The 14,626-nt window shown below is 38.1% G+C and overlaps 4 protein-coding genes across 4 annotated transcripts; 2 read left to right on the forward strand and 2 right to left on the reverse strand.

Moving 5' to 3' along the window:
• Positions 1 to 855: 855 nt before the first annotated feature.
• K444DRAFT_557302 (HET-domain-containing protein) lies at positions 856 to 3,148 on the reverse strand. The gene is made up of 3 exons (XM_024876777.1): positions 2,786 to 3,148; positions 1,797 to 2,727; positions 856 to 1,736 (listed from the first exon to the last, which is right to left on the reverse strand). Exons 1-3 carry the CDS (start codon positions 3,084 to 3,086, stop codon positions 968 to 970), a joined length of 2,001 nt encoding a protein of 666 aa, XP_024739213.1. The 5' UTR covers positions 3,087 to 3,148; the 3' UTR covers positions 856 to 967.
• A 2,180-nt stretch (positions 3,149 to 5,328) lies between these two features.
• Positions 5,329 to 5,481, forward strand: K444DRAFT_472597 (uncharacterized protein; the record flags this gene model as incomplete). Its single annotated transcript, XM_024872894.1, has 1 exon — positions 5,329 to 5,481. A coding segment is annotated over one exon (153 nt), but the record flags the coding sequence as incomplete, so codon positions are not given.
• Positions 5,482 to 8,313: 2,832 nt separating this feature from the next.
• Positions 8,314 to 10,210, reverse strand: K444DRAFT_610387 (uncharacterized protein). The gene has a single exon (XM_024879735.1). It carries the CDS (start codon positions 10,143 to 10,145, stop codon positions 8,493 to 8,495), a length of 1,653 nt encoding a protein of 550 aa, XP_024739215.1. The 5' UTR covers positions 10,146 to 10,210; the 3' UTR covers positions 8,314 to 8,492.
• A 1,369-nt stretch (positions 10,211 to 11,579) lies between these two features.
• On the forward strand, positions 11,580 to 12,530 carry K444DRAFT_661514 (uncharacterized protein). Its single transcript, XM_024886601.1, has 2 exons — positions 11,580 to 12,444; positions 12,499 to 12,530. Exon 1 carries the CDS (start codon positions 11,728 to 11,730, stop codon positions 12,394 to 12,396), a length of 669 nt encoding a protein of 222 aa, XP_024739216.1. The 5' UTR covers positions 11,580 to 11,727; the 3' UTR covers positions 12,397 to 12,444; positions 12,499 to 12,530.
• The last annotated feature ends 2,096 nt before the right edge of the window (positions 12,531 to 14,626 follow it).

The following is a 14,626-nucleotide window of genomic DNA, read 5'->3' on the forward strand; positions in this document are numbered from 1 at the left end:
CCAATGCATTAGCGATTAAGTAACCCGTGGAGGTTGTACATGTCTCACCGGACGAAGGGATACTCCTGGTAGGGATAAATAAACCCTTGAGCTGTTTCTATCAACTGGCCTCAGCCATGGTAACTGACCAATTATGTACCAGAGATCCTCCCTTTTATGGAGAAGAACCTGCTAGAACCACACTACAGCTCAGGGGTTTATTCATCCCAACCACCAAGTAGCCCGTGCCACACCTAAATAATTCGTCAGAGAATGGTCCTAAACCTAGGAGGGTCTAGTAATACGTCGATCCCACTAAAAACCGCTTAGTGTATGGTGTTGTGCTTACCCCTTAATTCCTCACCCCTTTATTCCTCTCTCCCATTCTCCCTCCTAAACTCCCACCCACACCACCAATTGCTCTTGATATTACGTGCCACAAATTATATACATTGAGAATTAGCTGGGAAATCTGCTAGGAGATTACTTGAATTATCTCAAACTAGCCAATTAAGCTATTACTTGAGGAAATTCTTTGGAAATGGTCTGTTATTAGGTGGTGGTCCTGAACGAAGGGGGGGGGTTTATATACGCCAGATAATACGGTATGGAGGCTCTCAGCTCAACATTGCAACATCTCTTGTTCCTTATTGTAACCATCTCGCCGTCACGCCTCGAACAACGAGCAAGGTCTTCTGTTCAGAATTTAAGCTGAGAATTTGCTGGGACTCAGTGATTTTGCTTGGAAGTCGCATTCTTGATACCTTTGTAACTGTAAGTGAGGGAAGCTCTTTCATATCAGATTGTTACGCCTGAAGCAAATTATTTACCTTCAACTCACCGATTTTCACACTTAAGACCGGTCAGACTAGCCTGGCCTTTTTGATGAGCGTTCAGCAGCCCCTTTATCCAGGCGCGTCCCGGTAGGATATTGCTGAGCTGTTTGCACTTCTATTGGAGATCTAGTAGATGCGGACAAGTACAACGATCAAACCACCCTCACGGTCATTAGCTCACAGCCTTCTTCCCACTCGTCTGTTGTGTACCCGGCGGACCGCAGATATCCTACGCGCTTGTACGAATCACCACATTTCACCAGTACCAACCCCATTGGGGTATCGCGATGAGAGTTCTCTGTCACCGACGAAGTAATCATTAAAAAGCAGTCCTGACGATCGGAAACCTCCGGATGGCCGTCTGTGATATCCGGGTGGAAGGTGTCATATGGACATGCCGTGCGGCCCTTTAATGCCTTCCTGCTCGCAATGATATATGCTGGCTGGTTTTGGTGGTCCACCATGACGACCTTGGAAGGCACCATCAAGCACATGGCGATGAAACTTCCCGAGCCAGGTCCAAACTTATTCTTCGTTGAGGGCTCAACAATAATTTCCAGGATTTTGAAGAAGCGGTCCTGCTCGAAACCGTTCCCTTTGACTTGTTTCTCATACTCGATGGGACCTGTGATGGAAGCCCAAGACCAACTAGGAGCGTATTCTTCTTCACGACGACTGTGAGTAGAGACAGTACCGGAAGACCAGTGCTCGGCGCTTCGCCAGTGGAGATCTCGATGGAATGTCTTCTTCCACAGTCCAAAGATGTAAGCCGGAGTATCTATCTTAGATTCCCAGTAGATCTCCTCCCAATTTGTCCCCGCGAGGCCGGAGAGTGCTGGTAGTCGATCGGACTGCTTTGTGAGTTGAAGTTTAGTGTACTGCTCCACAATCTCCAACCATCGTGGGAGGAGATTCGGTGACCTAAATCGTTGAGCCAAAGCTTAATCATGAAAAAGTGATTGTTTTAGTTGGTTGGCATACCTGAAACCCGTCTTTGTGTCTGCAGCTTCCTCTATGAACTCTCTCTTGAAGTTCGTTGCGTGCGCAGATGTATCCATCCCGACTCTGCATTCACATTGTAGCCCGGCTCTGCATTCGAAGACAAGTTCAGATCCCGTGTAATGCAATGTTCGCTGCGACAGCAACCGTTCTTGAAATACCCACCCTCGCGTACTCAGTCTGCTAGGAAGCGGTTTGACCTTATTCCCCTTCGCGATATGGGCGAGGCCTTCGTCGCGATTTGGTTCTCGGAAGCCCGAAAGACGAACGTGAACGTTGCTTTCCACACCATCCTTATTCGTTCCCCGAATTGAGGAGTACTCGTGTTGCCGACTCGCTCCAGTAACAAAACAGCCTCCATTGGAGTCGCCAGATCCATGGGCAGCAATGGTGAATGCTGCGTTTCTGTAGACGGCGCTCATTTTCCCAGCCTCTGCTTGCCAGTCTTCCTCCGAATCCTGAATTATGCAGAGAGAATCGATCCAGAGATATCTGACATTAAGCGTGCTCGCGATCTTCACAGCATCGCGGAATGTCTTTGGTAAATCTGAGATAATAATGGGACCCCCTTTCAAGTCCTCATAGTTGGCTTTCATCAACCGAGTGGGCACCACTAGTCCCCAACAATGGCTTAGAGCGGCATAGTGGCCTTTCTCGTAGCTCTCAGGTTCACAGAGTGTCGCATATTCATCGTTCAAGAGCTCCAGGACACGAGTTGGGAGAGGAAGGTCTTCGTAGCCCCCACAGCAATTGTGTTTGAAAACGCAGTTGAATAGCCAGTCTTGGGCCAGTTTGAAACATTTTTCTGATGATGAATCCGGCGAGATGTGCCTTGCTCTTCCAATGACAGACCAGGCCGGTGACGCTTTGGGGCTATGGTCCACGAAGCTGTTCTTTTGATCCTCATGTTCGGCTATTTTAGAAGTGTCAGTACCTCAGCTGAACAAGCACCTCCGTTTCGGATTGCTCACGAGCCCAATAGAATTCAAGCTCTTGCTTCAAAACGCCTTCTGTCCAAAGGTTCACGTTCAGGGGCTCGGTTTTGCCAAATGACCACAGCACAACTTTCTCAATTTCTTGGATTTCTTGTTCTCGCGTTAGGATGCCTCTCAGCAGCATGCCACAGGTACTGCATCCTGCTTGTGCGGTTTGTTTGAGGTTGGCGAAAGGGATCTCTCGATGTCCCAAGGTATCACTGACGTAATCAAGAACAAGGTCGCTGCAAGAGCAGCACACCTCCGTGGTCGAGGTTTCCGATGACGCTTCAGCCATGATTACCACCTTGGTAGAGGGGAGAAGGGCGGTGCAGCTCAAAGAAGGTGGACCAAACTGTTGAGAATTTGGGAAGGTGAACCAAAGGTCAATTTTTCGCGTGGCCTCATGACAGAGTTTGGAGACGTAGATTAACTGACTACTCTCGAATAGGAGAGGTGATGCGTGGCGCAAGTTCAGCTGCACTCATTCGGCGTAGCGTGTGAACGTGTTGACCCTAAATAGGGCTGGATTTTAGGCGGTAAAGGACCAAAAACCAAAAAACCAAAATACTCGAGTACCAAACTATCAAATCACTAAAATCACGAATCGCATGCTACTTAAAATTAGGGATAGAATCGCACTAAATTTATACTTATTGCGGTATATAAATAGCTTCTTAAGGGGGGGGGGGGGAGGCAAGGCAGCTTCTTATAAGGTAACTAGAGTACCTCAAATAATTATAAGGCTAAGGTACTTATGGAGCCTTATATAAATTCTCTTGAGATATATTTTACCAAACTAATATTATTTTCTTTCCTCCTATAACTTTTCTCTGGGAGGCAGCTTATTATAATATATATAAAGAGCTCTCTCACTCACAGCTTCTTAGAAATATCTTATTATAATATATAAAGATAAAGAGCTCTCTAGAAAAGAGCTTATTATACTATATATAGAGCTTCTTGGGGGGCAATTCCCTTGGGATAGCTTAATGTAATATATAAAGGGCTTCCTTGAGATAGCTTATTATAATATATAAAGAGCTCTCTAAAGGGCAGCTCTTGGGAGGGGGAGAAGGAAAGAGGAGAGGGAGGGCAGCTTCTTGCGGGGCAGCTTACTGCAATATGTAAAGAGCACCCTATTAACAATAAATACGAGTCTAAGTATAATTTCAGTGCAACTCTATGCCTGAGTTTAAGTAGCATGCAATTCGTGGTTTTGATTTCGCGATTTTCGCGGTTTTGGTGGTTTGGTGCTCGAGTGTTTTGGTTTTTGGCCCTTTATCCGAGATCCCTAGTCAATACACACCCCAAGCGAATGCACACCTTACAAAATATTACCCCTCCATCTTCAAAATTCAATAAAATGGTTAGCGAACAAGATATTAAGAAAGCGATTAATACGCTAGATACGTAATTAATCCCTAATTACAGTCAAGTAGCCAGGGATTTTGGTATTAAGCGTATAACCCTTATGTAAAGGCATAAAGGCATATGTACCTCCAGATAAGAAGCAATCTCCCTCTACCACAAACTCCTTACTAATACTCAAGAAGAGGCTTTAATTAGTCAAATTAATAAGCTTATAGTCCATAGACTTCCTTTTATCTCGCAAATTGTCAGAAACCTTATAGAGAAGATTATTGGCCGTAATATAAGCAAGAATTAAATAGCTGATTTTATTTATTAGTACTTATCTCGCCTAAAGAGCCTTTATTTACGTAATATTAATAATTTGCAAATAAAATCGGAATATGGGCCCTATATCTAGTTCTTCTTTAATTTAGTAGCATTTAATTTAGTAGCATTTAATTTAGTAGCATTTAATTTTAGTATTTTGCCCATATTTTATTTACTTTATAAATAAAATAACTAATATTCCTCTCTCCTACTTAATTAATTAAAGTAATTAAAGATTATAATATTATAGCAGAAAATATATATAATTAGAATAAGAAGGGTTTTTTGATTAGAATTATATATATAATAAAGCGTATAATAATAAAAGAAGTATATAATAGTAGAAAAATCACTAAAGTAAAGTAGGATAGCTTACAAGAGTTTATTAGCTTACTTGCTTCCATTTATACGAATAGTACATAGATTCCACCGGTTCTTATTTATAAAAGAACTCCTGGGGATCTTTAGGATACTTGGTTAGATAATTTAAAAGAGAGGGAATATGCTTGGTTTATATTATAGGAGGGAAACTATAATAAGACAAAAACCCATATAAAGTATACTAGAGTATAAAACGTAACTTGACAGTAAAATAACAAGATCAAAAGCGCAAATAGTAAAGCATAAACAGTATATAGTATGCAAAAGCTCAATTAATTAAATATTAAGGAGGGATTATTCTCTAGGACTATAGAAAAACCAGCTTTCTTATGTAATTCCCGTAAGTCACGTATAAAAGGCCGCAGCCTCTGCCATATAACCAAAACCTCAAAACCGCCAAAATAACATGATTTTTGGAGAGTACGGCTTGCCGTACTATAATATCTAGTACAAATAGGTAGTTATCTAATATCCTGAACCTGGTATACCTTATCCAAGTTTTTAATCCTGCTACTCGTACGAAAGCAGGATATAGAAGGAGGCTTTTGATTATGGATAGATACTCTAGCCATATTAATATAGAGTTTATTCGGACATATAATTGGCTTAAAATTCTACTTCTTATTTTACCCCAATATTTAATATACTATCTTTAATCTTAGATATAGGCTATTTTTTACTATTTTCTACTTGCTATTCTACTGAGATTAATAGGGTTTTAAATACTAGTAAGAATATTATTTGCTTAATAAAAAGGCTATTTTGGTCTATTTTCAAGCCTGCTTGGAACAAAAGTATATCTGAATCAAATATTTTATTCGCTTGGAAGAAGATGGGTATATAGCTCTACTAACTATTAATTATCTTATTAGCTATTGCTTTACTAAGACCGTAAACTTCTCCTAAAGCTTCTTCTAATATAATTTCAATTTCTTATATTATAAAACATATATGGTAATTCCCAAAAATATATGCAAAAAATCCGTCTAAGGTTGCTTTTCTCAAGCTTACTAAAGCGGATAAGACGAATATTACAAAGGCTTTTATTATAGAGTACTATATAAAGAGTTTAAAGGAAGCTTTATAGCTTAAAAAGAAAAAGAGATATTATAGGAAAAAGCTTAATTTAATAGGAGAGCTATTAGGAAAGGCCCAGTTCTTTGGAATAGCTAAAGTACTAGCTATAGTAGCACGTGAGGATACGAGGGTTGTGACGGCAGGAACAAAGCAATGGAACGATGCTCAAAGATCTATGATTCCAATGTCCTACAGAATCTAAAGCTAAGGAGAGAAGGAGTGAGGTGTGGCAGTGGATAAGTAGGTATGGCCAAGACTACTGAAACGCCGAGCTTTGGAAGCGAGCTTGGTTTGAACCATAGCTTGGAACCTTAGCTGAAACCAACCCCTTGGCTGAAACCACGTCCGTATCAACCATGTGACACCAGCCGTCACAAGGGTTACAAAGGTAGAACAAGATAAATTGGATAAGCAAAAGGTAAAGGAGGATGTAAAGATTACTAAGGCTATAGATAATGCCTTGAAAAAGGAGGAGAAAGAGTTAGAGAGGCTAAGGAAGGCGGAGGAAAAAGTAATTACTGATTAAGTAAAGAAGGAGAAGTATAAATTAGAGGTTTTGGAAAGGGCAGTAGCTAGAAAGGCGGCTACTATAGCTAGAAATACTACTAAAAAAGCTAAATCCTCTCGTATAGTAATATTAAGGGTAGGGTCTTCGATTTTATCGATTTTAGGGGTTCAGGAAGCGGTAATAGTGGAGGAGGACGATTCTGAAGCTATAGGGATAGTGGAGACCTCCCAATCGGGAAGGGAGATTATTCTACCACAACGCCTTAGAAAATGAAAAACCCTGATTAGCCAACTTAATGCGCCTAGTTCAATTGCTTTATATTTTCAATTTTAGGCCGATTGATTATGTGGTTATTTAATAATTAATTAATTAAGCTCGAGGTCGGCTGAAAATTTGGGGTGTGCATTCGCTTGGGGTGTGCATTGACTAGGGATCTCGGTTACCGCCTAAAATCCAGCCCTACCCTGAATCGAGTTGCTTTTTGCGCCACAGCTGCAGCAAAGCTGAAAGTTTCAAGCCCGTGGAGTCACCGAAATTCCTTTCCCACCTTCTTTCTTCTTTTTGTAGAAAGAAGATCTCTATGCTTCCAAATGAGTGTCAAGATTCACGTCCGCGACTTCAATGATTCCATGTTTCGCACCTCTAGATTCTCCTCCTAACCTTTCAACAGATCAGATACTCATTCCGGCGAAGCTCCAAATCAATGCTTTCTTCTTCCTCCGTCGCTTCACGGAAATGACCTGGTGTGCCTGGTCATCCTCACCATCTCCCACTGTGGAGGGCCTGCCACTGAGGGTATGTTCGCACTAGCTGCCAAGATAGACAGCGAATCTCCCCACCTCAACCACTAGCAAGACCAGCGCGAGTAGACTCGGGAGTATCTACCTCTTTCTTCTACAGCAGCTTCCTCATCTGGTGCTGTATAATCCTGGGGATGCGGGTCCTCCGTAACCTTCCCGGATTCTCGCGGCCTAACGCTGATATTATAATCCACATATCCCGGATTTCCAGAGCCTTTAGTTGCTTTTGTGCAAGGAGAAGACAGCTTTCCTGAAGGCGGCGGGCTCGATTTTCTTGGGAACTGTGTAGAACAAATCTCCCTTCCAGGTTGGGTTGTGGAGTGGGTAGCGAATGGTGAAGGGGACGTCGGTATCATGGTCTTGCTGATAGGCCTTGATTATAATGTCTAGCTAGGTGGCGTTGAGGTTCCGAGTTGTTGCAGGTGGCTCCATGGCTGTGCGGGTAAGATGTGAGGGAATAACTCTCTTTTGGTGATTTGCGTATTTCTTGGGACGTGGAAAGCTCGCTGAGTGCTTGAATTTTGAGGCAATGTAGGGGAAATGCCCGTTGACAATGATGCGATCCCACGATTTGAGAAGAAAGAAGTATCACTCTTTCTAAGGACATTTCTTGTACAGAAGAGCAACTATTTTCCTTCTACACCAAAAAGAGATGTTGATGGTTGCCTTCTGCTCACCTGTTGAATGTGACGCCACCGCTACTGTAAGGTCAATCAAGCCAAGATCATCGTGCTCGCGCAGCACACCACCTCCTGCCCTGTTCCTCGCCGCAGCATGGTTTACTGTGTCATCTCTTGGTGTTTGGAGTAGAGACGACCGGCTATTCCAAAAACTTTGAGGACTCAGGTGAAGCACATGGAGGGTTCTCCGTACAGTGACTTCATCGCCAGAAATTATGGGACGGAACCTAGAAGAGAAGTGATCTGCTGATATCCGTGCAAGGAACCGTCCCATACTATGAGGAACCAAGATCCCACTTCTGAGAAAGAAATGGTCACGACCACGTCATTGAGGATGATGGCAATGTTCATATGAACTTAATCACGTATCCGAATAGCATTGATAGTCAGGTTGAAGGTGGGTGGTAACATTTGATTCGGGGTTTAGTTGAGGACGCGGCAAAGACCAGTGTTGTATGGACGGAATGGCGGAAAAACCATTGATCTATGTAAAGTATATCTTGACTACAGCCAGAAGCCATTGAAAAATCCTGTCTGACCTCAACGTCAACGAAAATCCCGAAGTGGTGCAATGATCATCAAAGTTCATCAGCTCCTGATCTGGTCTCATTTTCGGTCGGTGGCCTTCTTCCACCTCCCCCCATGTCCCAATATCCTTGTCGCCTCGACAACATCTCGTCCTTCATACAGTTCGGGTGCTTGTGATCTTCCATTGAGCCCCACGGCCATATTGCGACGAAGCAAATTTCATCGTATCCACACTTGCCACACTCTTTCCATGTGGTCCAATCCAAGTAATCAATCACTGACTTGATTGCTGATTTTGACTTCGTCAGGCCTGATTCGGTCTCTTCTTCTAATAGCAGTTGCCCGACGTAGAACAAAGTGCTGCAAATCTTGTTTGCAACGGTCGAAAGTGCCCCATGAATCATGTGATCTGCTGAAGTCTCTAGGACTGCTGCAATCAGGTAATGCACCGTGCATTTCTCGATCGCCATCGGGATGTCGAAGCTTCCATAGTCAATGTAGAGATTAAGCAAAACTGCGAGTTCGCTGAGAATAATCTCTCGAGAAGTATTGTTCCCTGCCATGAGTTGTAGACGATCTGAGTAGCGGGTAATAATCATGTCTGTAATGCCTTGCCAATCATTGCCAACATGACTTCTTGCACTGCTCTCTTCAAAGGCAGCTTTGAAATCGGCTTTCATGTTTCCAAGTCCTTCCAAATCGGAAGCTGGCAGCCTTGGCAGATCCAATCTCTTTGGATCCGGATTCGTGAGATTAAGGTCATACCAGTATGCCGATACCATGCCTGAGTAATCCAGCGTCAGCCTCTGCCCCGTAATGCCTGGATACCTCATCGATGCTCCTCTCAGTACCTCGAGCTGGGGCAGCGTCTCGTAGCTTTGGTTCTTGTCACTTGGTCTCTCACGGGCACTTTCGAGAACCAACCCATCGCTAAACTCGCAGAAAATTATTTCAAACCCCATCTCCATTCTCACAAATCCCTCAATTCCCCACTTCGCTCCAAGATCACAGAGGTCTTGACCGCGTCTAAAATCGCCGAAAGCAGGGCCACCATCGTCGTCCGTCATATTACGCAGAAGAGAGTCTTGTGTATCGAGAGTTCCCATCGTGGTCTTCCCGGCTGACATCCCATCTATATAAACCAGATTCGTAAGAGGTCGGGTCGTCCGGTATATGTGAAGATAACCTCTCGAAAAGTCCGGTTCATCGTCGCCATCATATATATTTCGTATCCCATCCACAGTCTCTGCCCAGGTTAACTCGAAGGGAGGTGGAGAAGGACCCTCTCCAGGTTCGCCAGGACGTCCTGAATGCTCAGGATCCCCAGGTTTTCCAGGCCTCCCCCCAGGTCGTCTTCCTGGGAAAGCTCGAGCGAACATCTCTGCATGTTCGATCTCGAATGCAAGCCAATCCATGCCCTTTACTGCGTTGGGTGTATGTGTTCCATGGTAGAGGTGAGTGTTGTTGGGTATTCTTGCGGGAAAGAGCGACATGCCGTTGTGATTCAAGCTGGATCCCCATTGTCGCATCGAGGAGTGGACAGTATTGAAGATGTGAGGAGCATTTACTCTTGCACTATCTAGACTTAGACCACGGCTGCCTGCAGTCTTTGCAGACGAGAACAGCGGAGCTTGAGTTTGAGGAGGGGCTGCGATGACATGTAGCATGAGAGCTGATGCAGTGAGGATGAAGCGCAGCGCCATCTTCAAAGGTGAAGAGACTTTCAGGGGGTTGGTGATGAAGGAGAGAGCTCTCACAGAGCTTCTTGAAGTCTTACGTGCTGCCTGCGAAGTGTGTGGAGTACGAGCTCGGAAGGCTGACGACGCGTCGGGCTTCTTATCATTATCCCTGTCGTGGATAAGGTGAAAGCTATACAGAGCTTTTAAGGCTCTTTTATTATTTAAAATTAAAAGGAATAAGTATAATATTTTTAAATTATTTCTTATTATAGTAAACTAGCTTATTAATAGTAATAACTTTAATATATTACTAAATCTAATAATTGTTTTATATTTATATAAATCTTAATTAAATTATTAAATTATTTATTTATTTAGGTTATATAATATATAATAAAAATAATTAATAAAAACAAAATATAAAGTTCTTTATTTCTTGTTTTTTAAATTTTAAAACTAAAAAGAAAAATAAAATAAAATATAGTAATAAATAAAGAAAATATAACTAAAATTACTAAAATACTTTTTATTAATTACAAAATAATAGCTATTAATTTAGAAGTAATTATTTTAATAATATTTTATAAAATTATAATAAATATAATATAAAATAATACTTTTTTTTAAAAAAAAATATTAATAAATTATAACTAGCTATTTAAGTACTTTAATAACCTTAAATTAAAGTTTTTATAAATATTTAAGCTAGTATATTATTGTCGGAATAGCTGCACTGCGAATTTCCTGGCCATGTGACTAGTTATGTGAGCTCGCGTCGCATGCATGACTCGACTGGTAGACTAGTCCCCATTAGGCTTAGCAGATTTAGGGATCGCATATTAATACCACGGTCTGTAATCCTTACTTCTGAATATTAACCACTTCACTAACTTATGCAAATAGCATTCCACGACTACGTGACGGTGCTTCGCATTCCTGATAAATCGACAATTATAAAGGTTATATTATAATTATATGCTTTTAATTTATAGAAAAAAAATTCTTAAAATCAAATTTTAATTTAAGAATATTTATATATTAATTAATTAGATTCGAGTTTTTAAGCCTTATAAAGCCCTATAAATTAGGGGTATATAGAGTTCTTATATCTGGTTTTAGGGACTTATTTACTAAATTTCTAGACTTTTAAGTTATAAAATATAAATAATTTAATTTCTTTAATTTAAAGAGCTATTATTAATTAAAGTTATATATAGAAAAATTATATTTAAATAGCCCTTAATTAGTGCTATAAGGAAATAAAGCAAGTATAAAATTTAATTAAATTAAAGAAAAAGCCAGATTCTGGGTGTTCCTGTCCGAGCGCCTCTATTTTGGGTTAGTGGCCAGACAAGCCACTATCGACACCCCTAATCGCCACCCGGGGCAAGGGGGCGGGGTTGGGGGTCGTTTTACATTTTCCCGTGCTTATGGACTCAAGCAAGATAAATATCTCAAGCTTCTTTAGTACCTCTTCATCATCGCCACATATTGCAAGTTAAATCCCGTCTCTACACAAAATTCCAGCAATCAATTCAGTCAAATTTCTCTCGCTCCCACCTTTCACAAAGCAATACATCCTCCACCAACCAAGCCAAACCAAACCATGACCCAAAACTACCTCGAGCTCTTCATAATCGACCCTAAACAAGGAAACACATTCCACTCCCCAACAACTAAGCAAGACTTCCAATGGATCCTCAACCAATGCGCCTCCGGACGAGGCGGCATCTCCTTCTCCTTCCGGCAATCAACCACGAACCCATACCACCTACTCTTCGTCGGTTGCTGGGCCTTAAAAGCAGATCACGATGATCTGGACCTCCGCGGCGTGACGCCGAAAATGCTTCAAAGATTAATGTCTCGAATTACTGTTCCTCCGATTGCTGTTTATTATCTGTTAATGGATGATACGAAGAGGAGGGAGGTGGAGTTTGATGCACAGATTTTGGGTATCACGGCTTGGCATGTTAGGGAGGGGTATAGAGGGGAGTTTGGAAGGGAGGTAGAAAGGAGGGGAATCAGAGGGGCCTGGTATGTGGAGAGAGGGGTCCCGCCTAGGCCGCAACTTATGCCAACGGATGAGATAGAGATGAGGATTATTGAGGAGGGGGAGAAGAGGACAGAGGCGAGGCTGGAGATGCCAACTCCCAATATTTGGGTTTCCTTCTGGACAGATGACAAGGAGAATGAAGCGGAGGAGTTTCGGGGCGCGGTAAAGAGCTTTGCTGAAGAGATGGAGGGTGGGAAGTATGAAAAGTTTCTCTCGGGTTAGGTTGCGAGCACTTGCTACCTGCAGGTCCCTAGAAGTGTGCTATTTTAAGTCAGTATATTCTCATCCTTACTTATTGACCGAGTAGCTAATTAGAGAGTTAAGGTAATCCGATTAAAAGTATTAAGTTTTAATAGCTTATAAAACGAGCTACTAGAATATAAGTGGCCCGAGGAAGTAATTGAGATTATATGCTCTTTTTATACTTTTTTTTTTTAAAAAGAATTCTTGCTTTAAATAAAGCAGGCCTTATTTATTTATTTAGCTAATATATCTCGATATATTTTATATAATCCCGAGAATTTAAAATTAAGATAATAATATAAATTAAATATATATTAGTTATTATATAATAGTTATTAAAAACTTTATATATTACTTTAATTTAATAATAAAAGTTCTTTTTTATTTTTATTTTTTATTTGCTTTATTTTTTAGAATAATTATTAATAAATTATAAGGCAAGTTATTTGAAATAATAAAATAAAAATTATAATTATTATAATAGCTAGTATAATAATATAATTTACTAAAAATAAGATATTAAAAATAGATATAAAATAAAGCTAAACTAAAATACTTGAGTAAAATAATACTAAAAGATCGAGATATTCTTTTTACTTTATTTTATAGTTTAGAATTCCTAATACATGAAATTATTTAAACTTTAAGCCTTTAGCTATTATATTAATTCCGCTATTATATAATTCTAAGCTTACTTAATTTGGCCTATAAAGGTAATATAATATTACTAATAAAAAACTCGTATTTATTCTTGAAAAGTAAAAATAAAATATTATTTTTAATATTTAATAATTTCCTCAAATTATAAAGAACTAGAAAGCTTAGCTAGAAATATAATATTTTCTATAATCTAATTAATTTCGAAATCTGTTTCTTAATTAAAACAAATAATACTCTTTTTTTAATAATTAGTTCTTTATTAACATAAAAGAAAAAAGATACTATTTTTATAATTTATTTAATTTCGGAATTTGACTTTAAACTAAAATAAATAATATTTCCTTAATATTAATAAAAGTAAAAGAACTGGTTTCTTTCTCTAATATAGGAAAAATTAGTTATAATTTACTAATTTAAAACTAGAGAAAATAATAATTAATTTCGGTATATTAATTTAAAATTAGATAAGATAATAATAAGTTATAATTTATTCATATTAAATAAAAAGAACTTATTTAGTATTTATTTCTATAATTAATAGTTCTTCTAAAGCTATTATAAATAGTCCGGAACTAAATATTATTATTATAAATATATTAAATAAAAGGCCCTAGTATAATAAAATAAAAACCCAAACTTTAATATTATAAATTTATATTATTAGGAAATCTATTATAATACTATTTTAAAAAAAGATATTAAGAAATACCTAGCTAGCTTAGAATTTAAAATTAATATAAATGTTCTAAAAATAAATAAAACCTAATAGAAATTACTTATATAAGATAATCTTATTAATAAATATTACTTTATAGCTAATAAATAAATAAAGTATTACTAGAAATTTTATTTATATATTAATTAACTTTATATAAAAACAAACTAGTATAAAAAAAGTTATAAAATAAAGATTTAAATAAGTAAATATTTAAGAATATTATAGGTTATTATTAAAAGAATTATATAAAGGCTAATATTAAAGCTTTCTTTTACTTTTAATCTATAATAATTAATTATAGCTTATTAGAATTAAAGATCTTGTTCTATTTATAAATAAAAATGATTATTAAATTAATAATTAAATATTTAATAGAAAAAATAAACTAATATAGAACTTTTTTAAATTTAATAATAAATTATTAAAAATTACTTATATAATATAACTAGTATCCAGAAATACCCGTAATTCTATTTATAAATAACTAGAACCCAAATAAGTTAAATAAAATTTTAAGATTCTTTAATAAGCTTATAATAAAAATAAATAATAAAAATACTAGGAAATAAAAGAAATATATTAGTATTTAAAATAAAGAAATAAGTTATTTCTAATATTTTAGATAAAGTTTACTTATTTAATAATAAAACTAGAAAGGTTTTTAAATAATTAATATAATAATTTAATAAATAAAATAAATCTCGAGCTTTTTAAAAGATTAAATAATAAAAAGTTTAGATTAATTAAAGAATTTCTATTATTATAGATATAAAAAGCCTAGATATGTAAAAGTATTTATTCTAACTTTAATAAAATTATATTTATTAAAGA

This window comes from Hyaloscypha bicolor (genome assembly GCF_002865645.1).
Source record: "Hyaloscypha bicolor E unplaced genomic scaffold K444scaffold_53, whole genome shotgun sequence".
Classification (NCBI taxonomy): domain Eukaryota; kingdom Fungi; phylum Ascomycota; class Leotiomycetes; order Helotiales; family Hyaloscyphaceae; genus Hyaloscypha; species Hyaloscypha bicolor.

Bases quoted from the DNA above. Each gene is read 5' to 3' on its own strand.
- K444DRAFT_557302 (XM_024876777.1), bottom strand. From the start codon at position 3,086: ATGGCTGAAGCGTCATCGGAAACCTCGACCACGGAGGTGTGCTGCTCT. The intron at 2,728-2,785 runs GTGAGCAATCCG...CTTCTAAAATAG, and splicing joins GCTTGAATTCTATTGGGCTC to CCGAACATGAGGATCAAAAG. The intron at 1,737-1,796 runs GTATGCCAACCA...TCAACGATTTAG, and splicing joins GACACAAAGACGGGTTTCAG to GTCACCGAATCTCCTCCCAC.
- K444DRAFT_610387 (XM_024879735.1), bottom strand. From the start codon at position 10,145: ATGGCGCTGCGCTTCATCCTCACTGCATCAGCTCTCATGCTACATGTC.
- K444DRAFT_661514 (XM_024886601.1), top strand. From the start codon at position 11,728: ATGACCCAAAACTACCTCGAGCTCTTCATAATCGACCCTAAACAAGGA.